This window comes from Pieris rapae, chromosome 19 (assembly GCF_905147795.1).
Source record: "Pieris rapae chromosome 19, ilPieRapa1.1, whole genome shotgun sequence".
Lineage (NCBI taxonomy): Eukaryota > Metazoa > Arthropoda > Insecta > Lepidoptera > Pieridae > Pieris > Pieris rapae.
Window position 1 is genome coordinate 3,929,417 of NC_059527.1, and position 19,466 is coordinate 3,948,882.

Here is a 19,466-nt window from a genome sequence, read left to right on the forward strand (position 1 = left end):
TGTAGACTGATAATGGTAATACGTAGATTGATGAGTTATGTTTGGTAATAATTTTAATAAACCACGCCCTAATAACTACGCGTCTATGCATAAATTACCTTAATGAAAAAAAAAATTGTTAATTTAGGGGTTATGAAAGTCATAAAGTATTAGGCTTGTAAACCGGTCGAAGTGCATACTTTAAATCATTTTTAATTTATTCTTCGAACGTGGGTATAACCTTGACCGATTTCTCAGATAAGATAAATATTAGGTAATAATTAATCATATCCCGTAATTCGATGCTGGTCTCTTGAGGGCACATGACAAAGCCTTAGACGGGCTAAAAAGGCTTATACGTTTTTATGTATAATATTTTTTATTAAATATTATAAAGTTTATTTTGATTTCTCAATAATTGTGCTTATATTTGTTATTACCTTTCTCCTGTTTGCTTGGAAGAGCTTTTATATAAACGCTGTAAATTGCTTGCCTTTAGTTTTTCTGTGTTTCTTGCTTTTACGAAAAAAATGTAAATAAAGTAAAACAATACATACATGTAAATCTCTTATAGAACTCTTTAAGTTATCCATAAATATAAATAAATAAATAAATAATAAATAAAACATAAATAGCTATTATCAGCCAGATATCCTGGTGAATGCATGTAATTATTTAAAAAAAAATATCGGAGTAAATTGTAACGAGATAAATCTGAATGTCAGATAAATCCTCATAAAACCGCAAAACATTCGAAAATGATTTATACTAGCCCCGATCTGTTAGGTAGGCTTCGCGGGTGCAAAAACAGATTATCGAAATCCCAGCTATTCCCAACAATCGGTTTAATACAAGGAATTCAGAATTATTGAGCTGCCAAATTTAATATTTAGAAAAGTGTTTACCAAATGCCGGTTTTAATATAGTCGTTAAATAACTGTTGTTGTGAGCATAAAAGATAAATCTATGATTTTAAAAATAGACTAAGAAAACAGTAATCTATGCACTTTTTCTTTAGATTGAAATTTTCTTAACATGTATCATTTATTTATTCATTTAATTTAAAGTAATCATCTTAAATATATAATATGAGACATAGCACTAAGGCAATACAGAATGCTCAAACAAATTACATAGATAAACAATATAATATATGAAACAGAAAACAAGTAAGTATATTAATAGACAAAGATACATTAAAAAAAATAAAGAAAACTGCAATTTAACATTTGAAACAACGAAAAATACTTAAAATCTTAAATAACTACTTAAAAAATGAGAGTCATCCCACTTCATCAGATACTTCCTAACATCTGTTTTTTGAGGTGGAATAGATCAATATCTTGATACTTGATGTTATACTTTGATAAAATCCTTAAAAATGGGTCATATCTGCAAGAAGTTTATTAATAATAATAATTTATTTATTGCAAGGATATGGTACAATATGTTAAGGTGCTACAATCGTTAATCGTTCGCATATTCTGCCACAGACAATGGCACTTAAATTTATCTTAATTTACTTTTTTACATTATTAGTCAATTCAATTCTTATATTATCCGTATCATACATATATATTTGTATTCTTTCTTATATCTAGACCAGATGAGGGAAATTTACAATATTTTAACATAAGCTGATCATGTCCAAAATTTATAAAAATGAGTGAAATCGTATCCATTACTTCATACTTTCAAGTAACGGTCGCATCTGAAAGCGTCCTCGTCATAAAAGTATCGACTTCTAAATAAAAACGTCCCTTCAAATCTGCAGGGACAAGAAAAATATAACGTTTTAGCTTTGTTGTTTATTGCTCATCCTTTATTCGATTCGATAATTTTCATTTTTATGAGGTAAACATTGTTAAGAGTTGTTTACCGATATTTATGTTTTATATGCTTAACTAATCTTACAGATATACATACGGATATACATTTTATAATATAAAAAAAATACTTAGACAATATACAAAGCCAAAACAGACTTGCTTTACTACCGGGTAAAATGAGTGTGTATTAAATTCTTGTTTAAGTGTGCTTTCATGCTTACATTTATTATTATGAATTATAAATAGAGATAAAGCCTGTAATAACTAATAAAGAGACAGAATATTATAATTTAAGCGCAATCGCCACTAATACTCGATAAAATCGCTTGAATTAATATTAAATTATGAAAGTGGAAGCATCGTTTTATTAACTCTATTAAAGGAAATGTCGAGGCGAGGCTAATGTAATGAAATTGAACTTTCATACACCCTTTTTAAAAATCTTGCTACATAATAAACAAGCCACAATCGGCGGTTTCCGTGAAAATCCGAACATTGCCGAATAAATTTATTTTGCTCTGCGAATTCAGTCGCGTAGCAGCAGTCGTCGCGTAGCCACCGTAGTGGCGCATTCACGCGTAGCGGTTACGTAGCACCGTAGCATGATAATGGACTAAGCAAAAATATTTTATTGGTCGATAAACTTGAGTTTGGGTGAAAGGATCTAATATAACGTTATATTAGATTTTCCCAAGGTGGATTTTATGTGTGTGACGTAAGTAGCTTTTATCTTCTTTATGCATCAACCTGAGCTTTTTTTATATTCAATTTATTCTCTTATATATTTACAGCACTGTTATAAATATAATTACTAAATGTGAAAACGTTTTTCATATTTTGTAAGGGATAAAATAAGAATAATTGTATTAATTGATGTTTCCATTTAAACGTAAATTAGAGTATACATGCAGTATTATTTCAAACACCAATGTTAATATTATGCTTAAAATATATATTAATATTTACAATTCTCTTTCTAAAAGCCTTGATATAGGTCACAGACTCAAGTCAATGCATTATTTAAACGTGAATAGTCATCGCAACCATATTGATTAAACATTCATCAGCTGAAATGTAATTTTCATTGAATTGTTTTTCTTCGAATGCTACCGTGTTATATTTAAATGAAATATAAGCTTTGGTAAATCTTGTTTCACTTATGTTCATATTTTTGTTATTTGTACTTGAAAAGTCGTTTGATCTTTGGCATACAAATAAGACAGATACCATAGTGAACTTGATACTGCAATACATTTATTTTAATGTAATATAATTGGATCGTACAGTTTTTTCTTAATTATTATTTAAGGTTACACTAAAAATGTAGGTTCTGGGCAGCAGCTGTTTTCTATTTGAGCAGTTTATTTTCGTTTTTTGTATAATATGTCATATTATATACAAAACTGCATATATACCAGTAAAAACTCAGAATTAAACACATTTCCACTAGTGTGTCTAATTGGGCCCATGATTTAAAAGCCGCATGAATGCTCAGAGTCTGCATGTAATCACATTGTGCGAGCTATTGTCTCAACGTCCCCGTTACAGCTTCACTTAATTAATGAGCCTTTTGGTGCTGATGGCAGACGCTCTCGCAAGCCTTCAACACAATAATATAGGAGCAAAAACAAAACACTATTTTAGCCCGTATAACCAAATGTTAGAGGCTAAAATTAAAAACGGGACTATTGAAATTGATTTGATGGATGTTTTGTTCCTGTTCACAATAAGTATAAAATGTTTTTTCATCACAGAAATCCATTAATGCTTTAGTCTGGTTTTATATAATCTTTGAAACACTAGCTGTTCTATATTCTATATTTTGAATGGGTATTCAAAATTTTGCCCCGATACAGGTATCGACTTAATCTTACATTCTTTATCATAAAAGGCAATCGTGAATATTACTAAGAATTTTTAAAGGAAAGCTATAGACATTGAGTTATTGGAACAACTGTCAATTGCAAAAAAATATGATAAATATGAAGTAATATTTTATTCCTACAAAAATGTATACCATAAGTTTATTAAATAGTTAATATATAACTGGCTTCGGCGTCCGACTTTAATCTCTGAGGTTATAGGTTCTAACTCCAACAGTGCATTCATTCGAAAACTTTAAAACAGTCTAGTGTCATAACTGATACATTTATAAAATCTATTTCTTAATTTCAGGATTGTCTTGTATAAAACTTGATGGGTTTTTTCTTTTTTTTTAATATAAAGTATGGTTACATGCAAGGTATCTTGCTACAGCATAGGTAAAAGTCCAAATTCAACATGAATAATCCCTATTTAAAATTGTAACCTTTTTTCTTCATCAGTTAAAAAACAATAATCGTTAGCAGTAAACGATCCTTAGGAAATGCAGCGGAAGCTTCAACCATTAATTCCCTTCTAAATATTCCCAATACCAAAGCTTCTACATTCCGTGCCTAATACGCCAATGGGAGCTTGGCGTTATATCGATTTGGTCATTTTATTTGCATAACAAAAACGTTCATAACACCGTAGGCATTAATTCAGGTCGACATGCCGACAGCGGTCCTGTTTTATAGCGGTTCGTTATTAGTGACAATATTAAAGTTATCTGATATTCTCAGGTATTTTAAATGGTGAAAATGGCTTTGAATTATTTTTATAACCAGTACTTAAATAGAAAGGTAAATAGAAAGGTTTCTTGTTCAAATTGAATCTGTGGTATTTAGAATTAATATTCTGACACTGAAAACAAACAGGGTAAATAAAGTAAAAGTATGTAAACGCGTCGTTTTTAAATGTAACAGTTAAAAACTATTTAAAATATTAACATTAATTCATACTTTTTAGTTTAGAATTTGAATATGCTATGCTATTTGAATTTTATCGAGATTCTATATACATATATTTAATGACATCAAAACTCAGCAGATTAAGTTCAAAAGTTTTACGATACTAAAACCATCTTGTTAATTTCTTTTGTATCACTTTAACCGTGTCAATAAAATAATGTATCTTTTTATATAGTTTAGATTAGGATATATACTTCAAGAAGCCCTATGAGCAATATATTAGGATATTTACAAGCTATATTAAACTTTTAATATAAGGCTTCAGATATCATATTACACTCTGTTATTACATACTTTAACCGTACTGAATGTAACACAATTATAAAATGAGTCATTCGGATGCGATTCTCTATCAAACATATGACATATTGGCGGAGACAAGGTTGTGAATTAGAAATAATTCTTAAGTTAGAGTATATTATGAAGGTATACTTGTCTTTTGAATTAGCTATATTAGTTTAGCGCCTTTTGCGTGCAACGTAATAAAATGTTTTATTTTCGTGGCAATACAAAATATTTTAAGACATACTATCGATCACATAGCATTCAAGCTGTAGGTTTAAACTTAAAAATGTTGAATACTTTTACCACTTGCTATAATATTCCGCCTTTACGTAACCAATACCAATACTAAAGATGTTATATAGAAGCTAGAAATAACCGCACATTGTTCCTTGGTAATTCCAATTGTTCAAGTGGTGCGTCTTTTCTACAAGAATTTTTTTCATAAACATACGATCGAAATTAAATACAATGACTCGACATTTCACCATATAAGGCGAAAAAATGAGACGTGAAAGCCTTGGTAAAACGTGATTATATTATTTAACGAGTAAATTTCACCTACGTCTTTTCGCACATTCAAAAAATATTTGTTTCATTACTTTCGCAGTTTATGTATTAAGACCACCTAAACGATAATTTATTTATGATCGTAAAGTATGTAAACATCAAACCTAGAATATTATTTTAAATACTGGTACTTATATAAGAATTTTTTACAAGATATCTTTCAGTTCTTATTCTCACAACTAGAGTTAAAAAGTTCTTAAAGTTGGTTCACAATTGAACCAAGACTTTTAATGAAACGTTACATTTTTAATTTAATATCGATTCAATTTTAATCCAGTCCAGTTCCGAATTAAACAAGCTTGGAGTTAAAATTAATTCAAAAAAATAATCTCACTGTGATACGAATACTTAAATTACGTCATTAGAAATATTCATGTCATTAATGAACAACTTTCTGTAATAGTATCGTTTAGTTCAATTTGGAAAAAAATTGGTATTAAATAATTTTTAATAAAAAAAAATAATCTCACTGTGATCCGAATACGTAAATTACGTCATTAGAAATATTAATATCATTAATAAACAACTTTCTATAAATCGTTTGTTTATGAAAGTCATAATTCGATACGTGTCTGCCTCCCCACGAGGACGGATTAAGTCTCCCCATACCCCACGTTATTTAATAGAGAAAAACGTTTAGGAATTTCCAACTTTGTCATACTTGACTTCGTCAACGCTCACATTATATTTTACAAAGGTTATTGGCTATAGTTAATTTATTATAGATTTTATTTTTAACAAATATTTGCTTAATATATATATAAACGCTTGTATTTATTTTACATACAAAAACGTCACGTACACGCACGTAATTTACTGTAGTGAAATCCTTTTTCCAAATTGAAATAAGTTACAATAAGAAGGAGAATGACGTTCTCGGTGTTAAAACATTTAAAAATGTTATAACATAACAGCTTTCTATTCTTAAAAATTTTCTTTAGTAGCTTTTACATAAAGCGATTTTTATGAAAATGGCAAGGTCTTAAATTTATACAAACCTTTTATAATATTCTAAATTGAAAGTCGTTATACAGTGAGATAATAAAGTTTGTGTTTTATTAGCACATATGCAGACTCGTATTATGTGGACATGAAATGAAATACGTCTGACAAGCGCCCCTGGGCTTACTCTTACTGCACCTGCCGACTATCGTAAACATCAGGTCAATGAACTGTTACTGACTGAATTTTCAACGCGGAATAATTAAAAACGTAAAGTTTTGATTTACATTGTTTACTCATACATTTAAATTGGAGCAAGGTATCATCTGAAATGTAACTTTAAGTACCAGTCATAGATACGTTAATTATAACTAAATTCACAAGCTTACTACATATGTAAATAATGTTTGAAGTGAAACCTTTTTCGGCGCATGAGAGTATTTTTTTTACGGATGAAACGCAATAATAATTGCGTCACGAAGATGTGCAGCGTTTTTGTCGAAGAAAAGCGAGAGAGCAATTGAGCCCGATTGAGAGAGAGTGAGAAAGATCGAAAGAGAGTGAGATAGAGCGAACGTCGCATCATGCATAGTGCCATGAAGCGAGAGGTGGGAGAGAGCTATAGTGAGAAATATTGAGAGAGAGAGAGTGAGGGATATCGACAAAAATTACACGCTATTGGCTGATGTATTCGTTTAGTAGATTAATTTAGAACTTTAGATGGCAATTTTGTCGCATAACGTCTCGTGCAGTTAACGCAGATTTTTTATTTATTTATATAATCATTAGCATGTATACAGTGTGTAAACAGTGTGAATATAGATATACAAATACACGGAGTGATCATATACTGGTAAAGGATCATCTATTGGGCTTTTTACCTTAGATATAATTAATTTACAAAGAAGGTTCACTTCTGGCATGTGTACTATGTACGCACTCACTCTTTTTAACGTATATAGGGGCGAATTTATACCACTATTTACATAACTCGACGTTTCAGCAATCGTGGTCAACGAGAAACTCCACCATTATTTGAGCTAGCAACAAATTTCGTTATGAGTGTATCAAACAGAGTAATGAAATTATTTTCTATTGTTGTAGTAAGTCGTTTACAACAATATTCATGTTTTATTTTATATTTGTATAAATCTAATCAATCTAAAAAAGTTCTATAAGAAAATATTCGCTACTAACGGTCCAAATCAAACATAATGAAGCAAACCTGCCGAGTCATTTTGTCACGACTTGCTGACAGGCTGTTTAGAAATAAATTGCGGACAGTGTGAATTGACTGGTTTAATAAAAAACCTGCCAGTAATGCGGCGGTAATTTATCTCAAACGCCAAGCACACGTTGCCACTCCAATATACGTATAATATATGGTATAACTGCCCACACCTAATATGTTAGGGCCATTGTCTCGCCGCAAATGAGCGGCTTTTTATAATTTATAAACGAATTGTTTTAAATTTAACCGTATTTTTAAGCCATAAAGTACAGCCATACTTTTTTCTAAAATACTGTAGATTGCGTTAAAGATTAAAAGCAGGTAAATATGTGGGCTTATACTATGTATACCTCACTTTATTATTAATTTGTAAAATAGCAATTGTATCTGCCCTATTTAAGTTTTTAGTGTCGTTACTTTAGTCTAGAGAAGCACAGCAATGCATGATGCAATACTTGAGAGTTTTTAGGTTATTTGAAGACCTGAAACGACAATATGTAAATCACCAATTAAAAACCTCAGTTGAAAATGAATGTCACCGTTTTGAAACATTCAAGCTGTGTAGATAATAATATCAAGAGGGTGCCAGGTCCCCTTATGTTAATCTGCCGCACCTGAGTAAATCCAAAAATCCCCTATTAAGTCTCCCTTCTAAGATCTTAGCTCACAATACTCACAGCCTATTTTCTCTTACACAAGATATTATATTACATCTCTTATACACGTGAACTAATCTTATAAATTATGCTCAAGCTACGCTGAATTTTTTTTTGTTGAAATTCCCTATAATATTAAGTAAAATAAATACAGGTCATTGTTTATTGGTTTTTGGACTCAGTTTTCGCACTAAGACTCTCAATAGGTATGTTGTGCGTAAAGTTCTGTCTAACTAAGCCAGTCCAACTCCTTCCAAAGGCCAAGAAGCCTACTAGGTACTTCGCAGTCTTCACAGAGCAACTTCATAGTTTCGAAGATTTCTGCACGTCATTATCCTAGCATTCCAGTACTACGTGGGTGACTGATTCCTCTGCGCTGAAACAGCCTCTGCACATGGGGCTGTCTGTCACGCCTAGGACAAAAGATGTAAAGGAGACAATGGCCCGTAATTTTCCCTATGTATAAATAAATACTGATTCAGATTATAAAATTATTCTTATTATTACTACTACTTATACTATTACACTATTGTGTTTATACTATCTCGTTTCTGCACAATGTAAATACAATTGACGGAAATAGATATTATAAATAATGATTAATTAGATAGACTTACGTATAAGCGGGTTTAGAATTAAGGTTATTTATTACCTTCATTTATGGAACATGGTGTAATGGTTGCAGCTCCTTACAAACATTGTGTAAAAAAAACATGGCGATTAAAAAGAGTGGCGGAGAGTTTATTGGCAGTTCTTCTCTTCGTTCTACGCCCTTAATTTGAGAACTGGCAGTAAATGTAAAATTAGAATCATTTAATGTATTTTTTTTGACATTCATAAGTATACATCATGTTACCTATTTGATTTTTGTATGTTTGTTTGTTTAATAACAACTACAAATTCATGACCAAATTGATATAGGAAGACACATGCTTCACTACATAGTATAAAACAAAGTCGCTTTCTCTGTCCCTATGTCTCTTTGTATGCTTAAATCTTTGAAACTACGCAACGGATTTTGATGCGTTTTTTTTTAATAGATAGAGTGATTCAAGGGGAAGGTTTATATGTAAAATAACATCCATTAAATAGTGGAAAAGTACTGTTATTTTTGATAGTTTCATTTTTTCCGCTTACATTGCAAACGCAGGCTGAACCGTACCAGTTTTATCAAAATAATGTACTAAGTATTGTACAGAGTTTTCCTGTAGTGTATTTAGTATCAGCATTGCCCCCATGCGAAGCCGGGGCGGGTCGCTAGTTTCATATAATACTGAATTTTTCCGCAACTTTATTATCATTTTATAAAATAAATATCAACGTCAAAAGTGAAGCCTTTTAAAATGTGGTAGTTTGTTTTTTTTAAAGACCACGGGAACCTTTAAACAGCTCCAATTACGTATTTCGTGTAACTTTAAAATTAATTCAAACAGTTTCTTTAACAAAAGCTGAAAACTTAACAGAGCCACAGATCGCTGAAACATGAAATACGACTTTTGTAATAATTAAATTTTGTTGGAAGTTATACAGATTTAAGAGGGTCTTACGCAACAAATGGAACAACAAGTAATTAGGAGTGACATCTCTTTCTGACAGATATTCGCTAACGGCCTCCCTTGTGGTAAAGTTTAATGACGTTCAATATTTTCAATATTTATGAATAAGAGATCAGTTGTCACTTTTATATACTGATTCCATTAAAAGATCACTTACTTTAGTAAGAAAATGAGGCGTTTGTTAAATCACTTTATTCTTATTATTTCTTATTTTTTATTTATTTATTTATTTTCACATTAAGGTACAGAAACAGAAAACAGACTGACTACATACATAAAATTATTACATACTAAACAACATTTAAAAATCTGACTTCCAGTTATATCTGTACACAGCATTTACACTAAATATCAACTAAACAACATACACATATCAAACCGAATGACAAAAAAATAAAAAATAAAGGAAAAAATATATATATACATACACACACAGACATGTATATACATATACATTAATCAATTAAATTAGTAATTAAGGTTACAAGTATTTACTATGAACTATCTTTTTAAATTTACAAATATTATTGTGAAAAATATCAACCTCAGCACACACAGCATTATAATATTTGCACATTCTTACGAGCGGAGCATTCTGGGAAACATTGTTATCAGTCATAGGTATAACAAATAATTCCTGGATGCGCACAGAACGCGTCGGCACCTTGATCTCCAGCCTCTCCAAAAGGCAGGTGTCAGATGAGCCATTTGCTATTTTATGCAAAGTGCATAGGTCGCTCACCCACCTCCTCCTTTCAAGACTAACCATTTGAAAGTGGGCAAGACGCTGGTCATATTGGTTTATTTTTCGCCTAAGACCATACTTATAGCACAATGCTCTGACAAACCGCCTTTGTATAGCCTCCAATCTATCTATATGAGTTTGGTATATCGGGGTCCATACCGCCGAACAATACTCAACTATGGTTCTCACGAGAGAGCTGTATAAGATAATCAAGGAGTCGGCTCGCCTGAATGGTTTAGCAGTTCTAAGGATAAACGATAGCATCCGGTTAGCTCTACTACATATATCATTGTAATGAGGTCTAAAAGACATAGCAGAGTCAAATAGCACTCCCAAGTCACGAATCACCTCAACTCTATCAACTAGAATACCCTTAACATTATATTTATACTGGATAGGGTTCCTACTTTTTGTAAACGTTATAACTCGGCACTTCTCAATATTCAGAACCATAAAGTTTTCATCGCACCAAGCAGAGATAGTATTAATATCCAATTGTAAGGTCTCACAATCTCTTTCATCGGATATACGTCTGAAGACTTTAATGTCATCTGCATATGCCAAACATTCACTGCTTATTTTGCTAAGCAAGTCATTCACAAATAACAAAAAGAGTAAAGGACCCAGCTTCGATCCCTGGGGCACGCCCGATGTTGCTAAAAAAGGCACAGATTCGTAACCACTCAGAGCAACCAGTTGGGTACGGTTCAAAAGGTAAGAACTTAACCATCTATATAAGTTCCCATGAATCCCCACATGCTGAGCCTTCACAAGCAATGCAAAATGGTCCACTCAATCAAAAGCTTTTGAAAAATCGGTATATATAGCGTCCACCTGCTTTTTATCATTAAATGATGAACATAAATAAGTAGAATAGCATAAAAGATTAGAGTTGGTTGACCTTCCAGTAACAAATCCATGCTGTCGTGGGCTCAATATATGTTTGAGATGGTTATTCAAATTCAAATTCAAATTCAAAATTTATTTATTCATGTAGGTAACAATGTACACTTATGAACGTCAAAAAAAGAAATATTAAATGAATTTAATTTTACATTTACTGCCAGTTCTCAAATCAAGGGCGGCGGGCAATTATACATATGGGTATAGATGAAACCCTCGAATATCTTAGCAAATAAGTCTAGAATACAGATAGGTCTATAATTCAAAACATCACCTTTGTCTCCAGATTTATACACTGGTGTAACTTTGGCTATCTTCCATAGGCTAGGAAATACTTCCTCGTGCAAAGATTTCTCAAATATAATCAATAACGGTGTAACAAGAGCAGTAGCGCAAAAACGAACAAAAATAGGTGGAATCCCGTCAAAGCCAGCACCCTTAGAGAGATCGACACTTTGTAACTTTTTTAACAATTCCTCTCTAGTTATCTGTAAATTACCAATAGAGAAGTTTGATGACGGAAAGCTAGGAAAGTAATTATTTGTGGTATTAGAAGAGTAAATTGATGAGAAATGACTAGCAAACAGGTTTACAATATCTTCACCCGTAGTACCAACTTTGTCTTGATAACACATTCGACCAGGAATATTATTGGTGATACGTTTAGATTTTGTGTAGCGCCAAAAAGCTTTTATGTTGAGTTTAACATCCTCTTCAATTCGTTCTATATATGTTCTGAAGCACCTCTTAATAACTTCTTTAGTTCTAGTTCTGAGCATAGAGAACTCGTCATAGTCCCTTGGGTTACCAAATCGCTTATATCTAATATGAGCTTTGTTTTTAGATGTAAGCAATTTAATTAAATTTTTGGAATACCATTGCGGATATTTATTGTTTGGACCATTAGACTTAGGAGTATATTTTTCTATGATTGAATGTATATTGTTGTAAAATAACAGAACAAATTCGTCACATCCCATATTAAATGAATATTCAGCCCAATCAATTTTCAATATATCCTTTCTGCAGCTTTCATAGTCAGTTTTACGAAAACATAGTTTTTTAAGCAATGTGTGCTGAATCAATGTAGAAGGAGTGGTTTGAAGTATTAGTTCAAATGTCGGATGGTTCTCATCTAGACGACTCATGTGTAAAGTCGGTAAAATTGTAAATAAGTCTGGACAGTCAGTTATAACTAGATCTAGTATTCGACCCTTATAGTTTTTATTGAAATTTAGCTGTCGCAACATAGTAACATCGAATAGGTCACACAAAGCTTTTGACTTTTCACAGCAATTGTTCAGAGGACAGCCAGTTTCAGTTGACCAGAGAACATTACCAAGATTAAAATCACCCAATATACAAGTCCTGTGATCAGACATGTCACCAACTATGCGACCACATTTCTGAATAAAATCGCAAGCTGCATTTGACGATAAATATCCAGGCAGATATGCAATACATAGATTCATAGTAAAATCGCCATTCAATGTGACTTGTACCCACAAGTCCTCAACACAGTCAGACTGCCAGTCATCTCTCAACAAAATTTTGAGTTTCTTAGAATAAGCAATTAGTACACCACCTCCATGATCCTTACCATACCGTCGACAAAATCCAGGATCACGATCTCTACGTACCACACAATATCTGTCATCGAACAGTTCAGATGAAAATACATCGGCATCTAGCCAAGTCTCGCATAAACATATTATATCAAAGTTATTACACAATACACTATTATAAATATCAACAGTCTTGCTCTTCATACCTCTTATGTTCTGATAGTAGATTGAGAGAGACATTTTAGCTATTAATTAGTATTTATTTTTACCCGTTATGGGTACTTGAATATGCACTGATAGTATTAACTTATTAGAGCAAGGCTTTTGTTATTCTTAATCAATATATACTTAGAATCAATAGTTTTTCGAACGTATATACGTCCACTTTTTACCCATGTAAATTTATATCCAAGTTCTTGTTCTCTTATTTGTGTACTTGGTAAGAGTTGCAAAGAGATTAATTATATGTAGCTATAACAGACCGCGCTGGTGATTGGTGTTATGGGGTCTAGGGATGCCAGTCATTGTCTTAAAGACTTATCCCGTCGAAAAACTCCAAAAAAGTAAATTGTTTCTTTTCATTTTTGTCATCGCTTCTTAAAGTAGGGCAAAAGCAAAATATATGGTGGAGTTTAGTAGTTTATGTATCCATTTCAAAAAATCGATAAGCTCTCTTGATAGAAAAAAAATCAAACAAAGACAATTTTTGACACTTCGAATTCATTTTATAACGAAAGTTTATGCAGCACATTTTTTTATAATTTACACGATATATTTTTACCCAGCCAAGTTATCCAATTCAGAAAAAAAATATTGATAACATTAAATTAATGTTTAAATAACGGGCCGGCGAACCTTAGTGCTACAATTCTCCATTGCGCACCGCAGTTCACCCCTAGACACTAACACAGCAATTCGTGCTGGTATAGGGCCTTAATGCTTATCCTTTCACCAAACCCTGGCACCCTTTTGGACCCTGAATCCCTACACATTACCATCAGCCTCCACTTAGGAGTACCCATAAATACATAAGTGTCCCAGTGGCTTTTTGCCTTGCTACTATGGCCTTCATTGTCTGAAGAGCGCAGTTTTTCTCGCCACACCGCGCTCAATGAAGTAACACGCCACTCTCTTGCCTTCGTAAAAATTCCACACATTTTGGAGCCAACAGGCATCGCAATAATGGCGAGCGACCGGATTGAATATCGTTGATCCCTCGGAATATGGGACGGGTTTTAGTATGGGGTGATACTTGTGTGGACACGTTTGCCCCGTCTCACCAGCCCCGGACAAGTTAAGAAGGTGGTGCGGCCGCAATATAATGAAAACTAACCAAGAAAACCCGACATGGAATCCGGGTTATAGGGCCACCTTTTTAATTTGTTTATATAATTTAATTGTTATTAATAATATATGTATCTTTACCATAAGTATAATTTAAGGTATGTTTGTTTTTCCAGAAATCCGTTAAGTCGGATCTTAGGCCTGAATAAGAACAGAGATTTACACGTCATTGTATAGAAATAAGTTTTTATAAATCTACGAGTTCGTATATACAAAAATTTAAAATTATATACTTTCTTACTCATTCAAATGATGATAATTTGCGTTTAAAAGTCATGACGTTTTAAAGGAAATTACTGTATTCTGCTGCTAGGAAAAGCTATAGTTTTATATTTCCAGATGAGTTAAAATAAACTACTGGCTCGCATAATTTTAAAACTTTTTCTGTTATACATTTACGGAAAACAACTCTAATTTGTTGTTTTATGAGTTATTTCACTGAAATCTAGTTTTATAATAATCCAATAAAAAGTTTATATATTATCATGCATTTTTATTAGTCGTAAAGTATTTTATACATATTTTTAAATAAAACATAGTGAATGCTTATTCATTGTTACTTATTAATATCTATGACTAAGTGTTGCTAGTAACGACACGCGTGTTTAGTGTATAGATGATAAAATAAACATACTTTTTAGTTGCTTTTATCTGCTAATAATATATTTATATATACCCTAATAACCTTTAAACCTGTGGCGAAACACATGTGGTCAATCCTCCATTGTAATTATTAATGTATAAAATCGCATTAAAACATACTTATTGTTACAGACCCAGCTATGAAAGTGCGAATAAAATTAGAAGATGCAAAACGCTGTAATTTAAAACTCCACACCACAGCGGTATCGAATTGAGAATAGATACATGTAAAATACAGCGATGACTTGTAAATTGATACACGTGCTAGCCCTAGCTTCGGCAATACAGATAATTGGTGCAACAAGACTGATGTGCCCAAGTCACCCTAACTGCATTTGCGGTAGCACGTTCCCTGTCGAACTCAATTGCAACATCGACGGTGAGTGTACTTAAATGCTCACGTTTCCAATGCTCCTTTTGTTTTACTTAAATCAACCCGTCATGACAGAATAGCCGCAATAAATAATACACAGTTGAAATTATTTTTTCTTACAGGTAGCACTGTGACAATAAACTTTCTACCAAACACATTCATCAATGTTAGATGTGAGAATGCAACCGTACTCAATTATAAACGGCTACCAAAGTGTGCCAATGAAATTGACACGTTCAAATCCGTTAGTTTCAAAGACTGTCCTCTACCTTCGACGTCATTCAAAGACGTGTTGGAACAACTCGGCGTGTCGAAAACTATGTCATTAATATTTCAAAATGCAAATAACCTCTCCGGATATTTTGATAGAAGACATTTTACTGGATTGAGAGATTTGACTAAATTGCTTCTTTCTGTTACTGGTACTACACACCTACCCGATAATCTATTTATGGACGTGAACAATTTGACATGGCTGAACATACGATGTAACAGTATAAATATTTCTGAACAACTATTTAAGCCTCTTGAAAGATTGGAGACGTTAGAAATAAGTCATAACCAAATGACGAATATGTCTACAAACTTATTTTCCCACTTGGCCTTTTTAAGGAAGCTGTCGCTGTGGCAAAGTAATGTCACGTGGTTCTCTAAAGACTTTTTCTCGGGCGTAAACGTGCTTGAAGAATTAGATCTAAGTTCTAATGGACTTAACGAACTGCCGACGCTTATTTTTAAACCTCTGAAGAAGTTACGAAAACTCACATTGTTTTCTAACAAGTTTTCGACTTTACCACAAAATCTATTCTCAACAAACAATAACTTGGAGACGGTAATAATTCTTAACAATGATGTTAAAATGAAAGAACTTCCACGAAGTTTGTTAGGCAATTTACAAAGTTTGAGACACATTTATATACAAAGGTGTGGTATAGAAATATTGCCGTACGATTTATTTGTTAATTCATCACAAATAACGAACATATCACTGGCATACAACGATATTGGATCATTGCGAGAATCGACATTTAACGATCAAATAAATTTGCTTGAACTCGATTTAAGTCACAACAACATGAAAACTTTGGAACCGAAGCTATTTTCCTCATTGGTACGATTGGAAAAATTGGAATTGGCTTATAATTCCATTGAAGAAATTTCCGGGTAAGTCGGTCGTAATCCTTTGTTGAAAGTTCACTATTAGTACAATGTATTTCATTTTTCCTTTAAATTTCAGATCGACATTTTCTTCATTGCTCAGTTTAATATACTTAAATATGGAGCATAACAATTTGAAAACTATATCTTCATACTTATTTAGTAACAACAAACAAAGAATGTCAATATCTTTTGCATATAATGAACTTCACTTTAAAAGTAAGGAATTGCAAAATAACACTTGGACAAGGAACGCAATCTCACCGTTTGCACATACATTTAACTTGAAACTGCTCAACTTAAGTCATAATAAATTCGAAGCTACGTACGATGATTGGTGGATTAATGGCCATGAACATTTGGATATCAGCTATAATTACATCAACTATCTATGGGTATGTATATTTTATTAGTATAAAGATTACTTTATGTTATGCATTTTAGAACCTTTTGCAATACAATATATTATTAGTGCCTAAAACCACAGAACATTTTTGAACAGTATTATTTATATCAATTAATCAAGAATTAATTTACAATTCTGTCTGAGATATCTGTCAATAATACACTAAAAGATGATAAGAAAATTGTTTACGACTAACATTGGTGACAGCTATCTTGTTGAATATAGTTATAAAAAGATAGACAAAGAATAATATAAAATGCGATTGTTTTTTATTAATAATACGCATTTTAAGTTATGACTTATATTTGTATAACAGCAAACTCGTAATGGATCATGGTATTAAAGATTGTTAAATTTGTTTCGTTAATTATTGGTAAGAAAAAAATAAATATATTCAGTTAATAATTTATATCATAGACTGAAATTGGGTTCAATTTCCAGCAAAATAAAAATAACTTTGTTTTCACCAGGACTTACTAGCTTTTTTAATATTAAAAGTTAAAGATTTAAACTTTGACTCACATTCCAGAACCATCCAACTTCAAGCTATAAAACGATTGGCAAAAAGTCAACGAAACAACTTTGGGTAGCTCATAACCCACTCAATTGTAACTGCAAAAACTTTATGTTCCTCGACTTTCTAAAGGAACATTTTAAAGCGCAGGTTTGTAATATTGAACAAATTCTCTGAATCTGACTTACATTTGTACTTTTTTTATTATATATCGTTCTTTTTTCCAGATTAAAGATGAATCTGCCATACAATGTTCAATTTGGCGCAAAGAGGCTTGCAACATGCGATTCATAATATTTGTTTGCTTTATTTCTATATCGGCTTCAACGTCTACAATCATCATGTTACTATATCTTAAATACCGTAAGAACTTGCATTCCATGATCAAAAACAAACTATATAAAGTCACGCATCCTAATGAAGCCAAGGAAGTAGAGCGCACAGTGATTATTAAATATTCTGAAAACGACGAAGAATTTGTACTGAAGGAAATAGTGCCAGGCTTACGAGTCCATAAAGGTATTAAAGTGCACACAAAACCCATAGCAAGTGACTGCAACAAAGAAAATTTCATTAAACAGCTCAAAAATAGTTCAAAGGAGGGAGACACGACGCTCGTTATTTTTTCCCCAAACTACTTAATGTCAGCTTATAGTCACGTAAACATAAAGAAAATTCGAGGCGAAATGCTGAAAGCAAAGAAGACGGTTTATGTTTTTACGGACATGGGTACGGAAAATTCGATTTACGCATTCTTAAAGGAGCAAAGGGATCGGCGAACGACAATACTCTGGAATAATCCTAACTTTTGGAATATTTTATTACCGGTACTGTCAAAGGAGAAATGCAAATTGACATTTCGTGTGAAGGATAGTGTGAATGCAAAAATTCCCGTCAAGGCATTGAAATCTTCAGACGTACAATCTTTAGATCCAACTTGTTTGCACTATCAGGTTTAGTTCATCTCATTTCGTTTATGAGGTAAAGACTGAATTCTCCACCATCTTTATTCACATTTGGTAGTTCCAAACCACTAATTATTTTATATATCTTAGGTGTATATCTTAGGATCTTAGTGTAAATTTTTTATAAGCTATTCTAAAGGTAAGATATGTACATTGCTGTTATAAGGTATTCATCTATTTATTTAACATTCTTTGTATGGGTGAACCTACAAGTGTTTATCAAACTTCGAAGAAGTTTAATGTATTCGATAAATTATTAATGTTTTTATTAACAATGTAAATATTATGCGTTTAGATTAAACATTTAAGTTTCATGGAAACTGTATGTTGTTAAGTTACAGCTTAAATTAAATATACAATACTTTAATAGTCGTTTTATTTAACTCCCACTTAATGTGAACAATGAACGAACAATTAGAAGTGAATTTAAAAAAAAGTTGTCATTGACTATTTAGTTTCTACCTAAACTAATTATATTGCATAGCAGGTATGTAGATCATTATGCCTAAGAGTTCTCCTGTTAACCCTGAGATCCTGTACCAATGGACTTTTTATGTGCAATTAACATTTGCTCAGCTGAAGGATATAAGCATGAGAAAACCGGTGTGTAAGGCACAGAAAGCTTTACATAAAACGAAACAATTATCACAGAAATCTGAGATCATAACCTTGCAAAGTAACACTGTTACCGATATATATTTGTGGCTAGTGGAAGACAAATTACATTTTATTATTACACTTCAAGTTTTATTTAATTAGTAGGGCTTTTTTCGTTGCGCCGTTGTTTTTTATGTTTAAAAATTCTTATAATTCACGTAATAGACAGGGCTACGCTGCTGATGAGGTTCATACTAAACAATGTTATTTAAAAAAAACATTCAACACGCATAGGCTTTCCATTCATCTATAGCGAAGACGATTTGTCGTATTACATTAATAAACTTTCCGATATCAGCATTGCTGATATTAAATTGG

General features: G+C 32.1%; 1 protein-coding gene across 2 annotated transcripts; it reads left to right on the forward strand.

Moving 5' to 3' along the window:
* The first annotated feature begins 2,352 nt into the window (after positions 1 to 2,352).
* On the forward strand, positions 2,353 to 18,858 carry LOC111001170 (protein toll-like). Of its 2 annotated transcripts, none has more exons than XM_022270919.2 (6): positions 2,353 to 2,523; positions 15,208 to 15,454; positions 15,571 to 16,612; positions 16,686 to 17,001; positions 17,542 to 17,676; positions 17,754 to 18,858. In XM_022270919.2, the coding sequence occupies exons 2-6, from the start codon at positions 15,316 to 15,318 to the stop codon at positions 18,483 to 18,485; spliced, it is 2,364 nt and encodes a 787-aa protein (XP_022126611.2). In that variant the 5' UTR covers positions 2,353 to 2,523; positions 15,208 to 15,315; the 3' UTR covers positions 18,486 to 18,858. The 2 variants fall into 2 exon arrangements, with proteins under 2 accessions (XP_022126611.2, XP_022126612.2); XM_022270920.2 differs by having other exon boundaries at positions 15,214 to 15,454.
* Positions 18,859 to 19,466: the final 608 nt, after the last annotated feature.

Excerpts from the sequence above, each read along its gene's own strand:
- LOC111001170 (XM_022270919.2), top strand. The coding sequence starts at position 15,316 with ATGACTTGTAAATTGATACACGTGCTAGCCCTAGCTTCGGCAATACAG. Across the intron at positions 16,613-16,685 it reads TCCATTGAAGAAATTTCCGG|ATCGACATTTTCTTCATTGC; the intron begins GTAAGTCGGTCG and ends TTTAAATTTCAG. Across the intron at positions 17,677-17,753 it reads AGGAACATTTTAAAGCGCAG|ATTAAAGATGAATCTGCCAT; the intron begins GTTTGTAATATT and ends TCTTTTTTCCAG.